Source organism: Thalassophryne amazonica, chromosome 8, assembly GCF_902500255.1.
Source record: "Thalassophryne amazonica chromosome 8, fThaAma1.1, whole genome shotgun sequence".
Taxonomy (NCBI): Eukaryota; Metazoa; Chordata; class Actinopteri; order Batrachoidiformes; family Batrachoididae; genus Thalassophryne; species Thalassophryne amazonica.
Window position 1 is genome coordinate 105,671,132 of NC_047110.1, and position 9,622 is coordinate 105,680,753.

Here is a 9,622-nt window from a genome sequence, read left to right on the forward strand (position 1 = left end):
ATGTCACATACAATGAAATGGTGAATATTGTACAAATGAGACAGAGTGCACGTCTGTGATTGCAGGTTCTCCCTGGCGTCTCACTTCTTTTGGGCTTGTGGTCCATCATCCAGGCTCGGCTGTCAACCATTAAGTTTGGATACCTGGTGGGTGTTTGATATCATTGTGTGAAGCCTAAAATGAGATACAGGTCATGATGAGCCGTCTCAGTCCAAATGCATTTATTTAACCTCCGAACAGACAGCGTCAACCGTGACCGTGTCACTGTGAACGCTTCAGAAGAGGTTAGGTCACGAAGGCCTGATTCCACACAGAAAGTTAGGGGAACATGCTGGGATCCAGAATCAACATCTGGATCTCAAACAAGCCAAAGACCAGGTGCTGCTCCATGAGCTTTCTGTGGAGGGTTGGCTGAGAACATTCAGAGTAAAAAACTGTCTTTGTGGAGATAAAAAGAAGTATTCATTTGTCACAAATTAATCCACTACCACAGTGACAACTGATTAATCACTGAAGCCGTAATCAACCGTTTGATAAAAACAGCTGTACCCCACCCAGCAATCCTAGATATAGAGCACCTTGTTTGTCTGTGTGTGTGTCTGCAGACCACATGTGGGTAAAGAGGTGGAGCGTGGGTGAGTCTGTATGACTTGGCAGGACAAATGATACCCAAACACAGCTCAGCTAACAGGCTAACCTCAGTTCAGGTGTTGATTAGAGGTGGGCGGATCGATCCTAATATCGATAATATCAATACCAACGCTGGTATTGATATTGAACGATCCTCGTGTAAAAACATCAATACTCAAGCTTTTTTTTCTCTCCCGCACACACTGACTGCTGCGCACACAGATTCATCAAAGCCTACTCTCTGTCTGTAAGAGCAGCGCTGCGCTGTGTCACACAACACGGAGCAGCGCACCCTTGTATTGTGGTTTGTCAGCCCTCTACCTCAGGAGATTTTGTTTTAAGTTGTGTTGAGTGATATTTTTTTAAACAAAGATGTTGATTGTGATAATAAAGTATTTAGTTGTCACGTACAATGTTTGGCGAAATTCTATCATAGGTCTTTTGGATCCTTTGGATCTATGAAGCTTAAATATGAAAAAGTGTCAGTATCGGCGATACTGGGCCTGTATTTACTTGGTATCGGATCAATACCAAAATTCCCGGTATCGCCCACCTCTAGTGTTTATTCAATCAGATTTATGGGGCTGAGCGGTAGTTTTCATAAGCATTTTGCTTTAGTATGGGCATTAAAAATTATGACCCGCTTATTTCCTCAGCTAATCGTGAATTGACTACCTAATGTCATGAAGCTACCGATAGCTGCTACAAATGCAAACACCATGAAGGCATTCTAGAGATTTTAGAAAAATATCATATTAACCGTTTCAGAGTTGTAGCCATTTATATGCATGGTGTCTTTATTTTCAGAGACACAAATAATTGGACAAACTAAATATAAGGATTTTTTTATTATTATTTTGTAAGGTGTTTTTTTTTTTTTTTTTAATACAAATCATCACAGACAGTTTTCTTTGGAAAAGTTGGGGGATGGATACATGAACATTTCCAAGTCACTGAATATGTCTTGGATTTCATTTCAGTCATTAAGATATACAAATAGTATGGTACTGTATGGCAAATCTGTCTTCAGCAGGCAGTTCTCAAAAACTGAGTGACTGTGCAAGAAAGACACAAGTGAGGGAAGCCACCAAGGCACAGTGAAGGTTTTTTGGAGAAGAAAAATCTAGGCTTGCGTGTCCCATGTGCTTTCACACATCGTCCCCTTACTTGTCTAAACAAAAGTGGTTGTAAAAGTGATGATGATTTGTATTGAAAATTATCCTTACATTAAAGTTACATATGGACTCTGAAAATGAAGGAACTGTATATCAATGGCCATAATTCCTAAACAGTGCATGCTTTATTTTTGTAAAAGTTTCCACAACAAGGACATCTTGTTTTCCTTTAACATTATTGTGGTGGAGTCCAGAGGCAGCATTATCAAAAGTATGCAGCTGTCCAACTAGTTATGGACCTGACTGTGGCTTGTCAAGATAGGGCCCTTTGTTTTCAGGGGTCTTTTTTTGTGCTGCTTGTGTACATTTCATGTCCACTGTACTGTGTTCTAGGAGTATGCCATGGCCAGATTTGATGCCTACTTCCAGCAGAAGAAGCTGTGGAGAGTCTAAAGGAGCGAGACGCGCTGAGTGGACTAACATTCAGCCAAGCGGCAGGAAGGGTACAAACACACTGACAAGATTCTACTGCCCCGTTCCACCTACATTCCCCGCCTTGAGAGGACTTACTGACTCATTCTGGTGTTGTATTGACAACAGCCAAACATTGCTCACGCGGCTGAGTGCTCAAAGCACGTCACACGGTCTACCGCAGCTCAGCGTTTTACACTGCACACCTCGCCGAGAGCCAGTAACACTTACCGGGGCTCTCTGCCAATTCCGTTCTTAAGCTTCAACACCAGCACTTTGTGCTGGGAGACGCCGATTTCAGTTACAGCTTGATTGGACGCGTTGATGTATGAATGTACATCTACTGGTCATTCCTTTATGGAAACATTTTGTGTGTTGTGGTAAATCCTTGCTTAGTAAAGCAACCACTTATCAGGTGTGTGTAATATAGATTTGAGCGTGCCAGGCACCTCGCCATCTGTGTTACTGATGTCCAAACCTGCTGGCTGGAATCAGTTGATGACACGTCTAAATATTACACACTTAACATTTGTTTGGTTTTTCTTTTTTTTTTTCTTTTTTACTTTTTTTAATGTGACATTCTCTTCAGGCCTGAGCTGATATTTTTATGTTGTATTTGATGTTATTCATACAGATTATTCTGAGCACAGTAACATTTAGTTTGACATTGGGGACGTTTTTTTCCAGCTTCCTATCTAATAATGCATTCAAACCCATCAGATGTGAAATTTTGTAGTTGTAGAGCTCTTGGCTAAATTCTACTGTACCTGCATTAATGGTAAATGTCCACCAGGTGGAGATATTGCTCCATTTCAAGAACCATGAGTACAGGTTGCTGTGGGATAAGAGGACAAACCCATTGCTTATCGTAGTAGATAACTAGAGCCATTGTTTGTCGTTTGCACATTGAAAAGCTGTAGAAAAGACATTTTACAGCATGGAAAATGTCTCCTAAACTGGCAGCAACAACTGTGAGATGTGTTTGAAAAAAGATCAGATTCTTTGTTTAAAAACTCAGCATTACAAGCTTGTGTACATAAATCCTTTAAGATGACTCTGATCTGAATCCTGAGCAGCTTTGCAGAATCAAGATGATCATTGTTAACTGTCATTATGTTGTACATAAAGGGAAATTATTTGTCCGCACTTAGTCGACTGCAATTACACTTAGACACAGGCTAACTACGAGGAGCCATGGACGGTCACATTCCGGTTCACGAGGACCAAGTCCATGTCTGCAGATAGTTGCTTTGGTTAGTGAAAGTTGAAGGCACATTTTAGCTAATGTGCGCATTCTGATTAAACTGGGACCTTCTCGCTGCAAGACGAGAACACTAAAGCTGTACCCCTGCGCTGCCCTATCCCAGTGTACATTAAGCAAGAGGCCGGGTACGCTGTAACTAACACATACAGAAAGCAAAAAGCAAAACGTTAGTGCCTGCACTAAATATAGATTCATAATCTGCACGTTTCTGGACTCAGAAATGCTCCAGGTCACATGCGAACCTAGAATCTTGTTGCTGTGAGGTTACAATGCTAACCACTATACCGTTGCACCGCACTAATCAGCTAAACTACTGAGTTTAAGGTTTGTTGCTAATTGTGAACACACATATATATATACACTCAACAAAAATATAAACGCAACACTTTTGGTTTTGCTCCCATTTTGTATGAGATGAACTCAAAGATCTAAAACTTTTTCCACATACACAATATCACCATTTCTCTCAAATATTGTTCACAAACCAGTCGAAATCTGTGATAGTGAGTACTTCTCCTTTGCTGAGATAATCCATCCCACCTCACAGGTGTGCCATATCAAGATGCTGATTAGACACCATGATTAGTGCACAGGTGTGCCTTAGACTGCCCACAATAAAAGGCCACTCTGAAAGGTGCAGTTTTGTTTTATTGGGGGGGGATACCAGTCAGTATCTGGTGTGACCACCATTTGCCTCATGCAGTGCAACACATCTCCTTCGCATTATCCGTGAAGAGAACACCTGTCCAACGTGCCAAATGCCAGTGAATGTGAGCATTTGCCCACTCAAATCGGTTACGACAACGAACTGGAGTCAGGTCGAGACCCCGATGAGGAAGACAAGCATGCAGATGAGCTTCCCTGAGATGGTTTCTGACAGTTTGTGCAGAAATTCTTTGGTTATGCAAACCGATTGTTCCAGCAGCTGTCTGAGTGGCTGGTCTCAGACGATCTTGGAGGTGAACATGCAGGATGTGGAGGTCCTGGGCTGGTGTGGTTACACGTGGTCTGCGGTTGTGAGGCTGGTTGGATGTACTGCCAAATTCTCTGAAACGCCTTTGGAGATGGCTTATGGTAGAGACATGAACATTCAATACACGAGCAACAGCTCTGGTTGACATTCCTGCTGTCAGCATGCCAATTGCACGCTCCCTCAAATCTTGCGACATCTGTGGCATTGTGCTGTGTGATAAAACTGCACCTTTCAGAGTGGCCTTTTATTGTGGGCAGTCTAAGGCACACCTGTGCACTAATCATGGTGTCTAATCAGCATCTTGATATGGCACACCTGTGAGGTGGGATGGATTATCTCAGCAAAGGAGAAGTGCTCACTATCACAGATTTAGACTGGTTTGTGAACAATATTTGAGGGAAATGGTGATATTGTGTATGTGGAAAAAGTTTTAGATCTTTGAGTTCATCTCATACAAAATGGGAGCAAAACCAAAAGTGTTGCGTTTATATTTTTGTTGAGTATATATATATGTATGTATGTATATATATATATATATGTATATATATATGTATGTATGTATGTATATATATGTATATATATATGTATGTATGTATGTATGTATGTATATATATGTATATATATATGTATGTATGTATGTATGTATGTATGTATATATATGTATATATATATGTATGTATGTATGTTTTGTCACATAAAATCACTTTCTTAAAACAAATGAAATAAACACTGAATAAATGCTAAAGTCATATCTTTATTATGAAAGCTTTAGTAATTCATAGAAAGAAGAAAAACTGAGAGATTAAAACAATTATGTTATAAGAAAAAGATATTCTTCTGAGAAAAAATACCTTAACGCTATGCTTTTAATTATAAAAATGATTCCTCTGGCAGATCAGAGGGGAAGACCAGATGACTAAAATTTTTGACAAACAAAACTTTTTTATGTTTTACTTGCATCTCATATTGTGTCGGCATGAACACGGGATGGAACACCAGTGCCCTTGGAGTTGACTGCTGCCTGTCACCACAATAAATACAAAAGACAATTTCCAAAATCTGATATTGAATTGAACTTGATATAGCAAAAAAAATTCCTGGGATTCCTTTGCCAGTGACGTAAGACTAAAGTACAATTTAATAATTAAATCATTCTTTTCAGATCTCTGTTAAAAGGTTTGTTGGGGTGGGTTTTCCCTTCATGAACACCCAACTGTTCTTTTAAATTTAAAACTTCAGTCTCAATCTTAAAATATTTTAAATATTTTGCAATGTTGGGGACCCCCTCCACACACACACACACTTTTATAAATAGTGGAATTTTCAAGAATCAAAAGAAAACTGAATTGATAAATTAGGCTAAATAAAACTACCTGTATGAGAGTGCTACTGGCAACATGCATGATTCTCAAGAACTCAAAGTCCCTTGTGATCAGTTTGGATGACTTACACCTTAAATTACTTCTTATGAATAGCACTATGCTCCAGCTGCAGTTAGCATTAGCAAGAGTAGCTGATACTAGAATCCGTGCAAGATGCCTTTCTTTCACTTTTTATGCTTACTGCCTCCTCCAAAATGTTTAAAATTATGGGCAGTCACTTGCTATCAATTCAACTGATGCTATAGGTTTTGTTAGTTTTTGCATGTGGCACTTTGCTGTGGCTACAGTTAACATTAGCAGCTCCATAGCTGCAGCTGGAGTACGCAATTAACAACACAATTTCATTAATGATAGCATTCAAAACGTGTAATAAGTACATGAAAAGTTACAGCAAATGTTCTTTTGCCTTTTCATCATCACCATCAACAATTCCCAAACAATAATTTGGTAAATTGGATGCTAGTCACTCAGTTCTGGGTACAAGCCTCAGCACTAGCAATAATCATCGTTAGCAAAACGGACCTTTTAAAGAGATGATACTTCCTGTCAATCAGTCACTTAACCTTTAAAGACAACATTGATACTTAGAAAATTGAATCGTTTTTCTTTTTAGCCCACTCACATTTGTTAAAAATAAAGAGTCAGTGTTGCCTTTTTTAGTTAAATGATTACTTTTTTGTGACAAACTAGCATCTTAGTTTTTTGCTTCATTAAAAAGACTTATGAGACCGACTGAAAGAACATACTGAAATTATGAAGATTATTGAATTATTGACATAAAATGTAGTTGGGATACTGTGGAGATAACAAAGACACACACTGTGCCGTGTTACTAACTAACCATTACTAACTGACCAAATTACTCAGTAGCCCTGTTACCAATGAGCCCCACACAAACTAACACTATTAGCAATTACGCTGTTACCAGCTCGACCCAACCAAGTGCCAATATTACCAACTGACCCCATTACCCAGTAGCCCAGTTACCAATGAGCCCACACAAACTAGTACCATTACTCTGTTACCAACCCCCCCAACCAAGTACTACCATTACCAACTGTCCCCATTACCTAGTAGTCCAGGTACCAATGTGCCCCACACCAACTAGCACCATTACCAATTACCCCGTTACCAAGTCGCCCCAACCAAGTACCACCATTACCAACTGACCCCATTACCCAGTAGCCCAGTTACCAACTCGCCCCACACAAACTAGCACCATTACCAACTAGCCCAATCATATACAGACCTCATTACCCGGTAGCCCCACACTTACTAGCCCCATTCCCAAGTAATCCTGTTGTAAACTAGCCCCACACCCGGTGTTGCCAAAGTAACTTTAAAAAGTTACTTTATACAGTTACTTCATTAGCAGCTGCAGACAACTTGTTGGCAGCTGCTGAATGTAGCTAATAAAGTAACAAGAAATTTAACTCGGTTATTCTTAAGATTGAGTACGCAGAAAAGTAACTATTAGTTACTTTGCTGATTGCTCAGTCTTAAGAGTAACCGAGTTAGATTACTAGTTACCTTATTAGTTACATTACTTATTAGTTGCAAGTTGTCAGCAGCTCCTAATGATGTAATTGCATAAAGCTGCTAATTAAGGAACTGCATAAAGTAACTTTTCAAAGTAACTGTGGCAACACTGCCCACACCAATCACCCCGTTACTTGGTAGTGCCATTACCAAGTAGCCCCAATACCAACTACAGCAACATTACCAAATAGTCCCATTATCCATCAGCCCGACACTAACTAGACCCTTTAAGTAGTCTCATACCAAGTAGTATCATCAACTAGCCCACTAGCTATGATGGAAGTATAATTGATGATATTATGGGGTTTTTGTTGTGATAATTTTTAATATTTATTACATGGAAATAGGAGAAAATTGACTAAGTCTAAGACATTTTCAGTATCTGGCAACCAGTATTCACTGAAAACCCAATAACAAAAATCAGCAGTGCTAAGTCACATTATTATACATTCTTATTTAAAATAATATTGAACAACATTTAGTTGTGTGAAGTCAATGATTACTAGATTTATGGTGTTAAGGCAACTGACTAAACATGGAAATCCACTAAGGATGGGGAGCAGGATGGAGAATGAAAATGATAATTTTTTTGATCATGTGATCTGCGGATGTAATGTTTGAATGTCTACAGTAGCACTTTTTGTCTGTGGACAGAAGAAAGTATGTACATGTAATCTGCTTTTTTAATTTTACAGTATTTTGGATTTGTCGAGCTGTTGCTTTACTGCAATTTTGTATTCAGTTGGATCTTATTTTAAATTTCTTTAATATTTTCTTTGCATGTGTATATTTTTAAGTTTGAGAGACACAATGGGAATAACTATGTACCTGTAGCGCTGCTGAATTTTGCTGATTAACGTCATTTAACATTAATTCCAGTGAATCACACAAACAGTGCTGACTGGTTTTCCAAATATATCTTAGAACTGCTATCACCAGAGGGGGAAAAAGGCATTGCTGGTGCATCAGTCTTTTATACTGTCCTTTCATTTGTTCAGAATCAGTGTTATTGACTTTCATTTTGAGCTACTTGCGTATGTTGAATTTGTATTTTTCTCATTCAGAAAGTTCTTTCTTTTTGTAATCATTTGCCCTAACCCTAACATTAATTATTTACCCGAGTCTATTTTGTTGTTGTTTTTTTTGTTTTTTTTTACTGTATATTTGCTAAAAACTAACTTGACTTTTACATTTGTGCGTTCCACCCATTTATGTTAAATACACTTTAAACCAAACGAAATATGAAAAACAGTTCTTCAACATAAGGGCAATTCTACAGTAACAGAATTACAATCAGAGCAAATTATTAATTGTAAGCTGCAATATGGCAAGATTTTGCTATCATTTTAATTTTGGTACTGTAGAATTGCCCTAAAGCCCTAATTTCTACCAACTAAAGAACAATTATAACAAAAAGAAAAGAAAATCATAGTCTGAAATTTTAAATGCTTATGAAAATATACTCAAGCTAAACACTAACTTTAAGACTTTTTAAATTAAAGCACCCTGTTTTGCATCAGGAGCCACGTGAGCCTTCAGTGTGACTGACAGTTATGCAGTTTGAGCAGCTGTACTGAATGCATACATGTTCCTAAAATGTTACTCTTAAACTGGTTTTAGGGTTGAACTGCTTTGCATTGTGATGTATTAATGCACTGGGCAGCTGCGTCTTTGAAATTAACTTGTCTGTAAATGTACATTTCTGCTTTGCACAAATAAAATTGGAGAAACCAAGCAGATTGCGCCTTCCTGTTGTTTGGTCACGTATACACATGACTACTTAAGAGTTTTTGTGATGATTTGACGGTTCACATCTGTTTTTTTTTTTGTTTTTTTAAAGGTTAGGCAAGCTGTCCTCATGCACAAAAGCAACTCAACCATAGACCAGTGTAGGATCTAGAACACATCCCTGAGGAATACCAGCTTTCACTGGGGAAAAACTTGCCATTGCACTGTAGATCTCAGCGGCTATCTTAATAGTTATCTTGTTTATAACCCTCATTTAGCTCAGACTGTTGACTGCTCTGTTGCTTCCATTATGGTGCTGTTGTTTTGTGCTGAGGTATGAACAGCACTGAGGTGCACAGCAGGCCCATCTGGACAGATTTAGGAGGAATGTTTCCTGGGATAATGGACATCGCAATGTGGGAAACGGTGGAATGCTGCAGCGGGAGCAGAGATGAGTCACGCTTGGCCTGGTGGACTGAAGCTGCAGCCAAATGAACCATTAATACAGAAAGTACAGTGC

General features: G+C 38.8%; 1 protein-coding gene and 1 long non-coding RNA gene across 2 annotated transcripts in view; one reads left to right on the forward strand and one right to left on the reverse strand.

Annotated features, from left to right (window-relative positions):
• The window catches only part of chka (choline kinase alpha), a 58,846-nt gene extending 56,517 nt beyond the window's left edge, over positions 1-2,329 (forward strand). The window contains 3 exon segments of the mRNA XM_034177176.1: positions 66-91; positions 94-146; positions 2,139-2,329. Of these exon segments, the coding sequence (XP_034033067.1) occupies positions 66-91; positions 94-146; positions 2,139-2,198 (139 nt within the window). The 3' untranslated portion in view covers positions 2,199-2,329.
• A 2,791-nt stretch (positions 2,330-5,120) lies between these two features.
• LOC117516249 lies at positions 5,121-7,155 on the reverse strand. Its single transcript, XR_004562342.1, has 4 exons — positions 7,144-7,155; positions 7,014-7,106; positions 5,753-6,905; positions 5,121-5,666 (listed from the first exon to the last, which is right to left on the reverse strand). It is a non-coding gene; the product is annotated as an uncharacterized LOC117516249 (long non-coding RNA).
• Between the last annotated feature and the right edge of the window lie 2,467 nt (positions 7,156-9,622).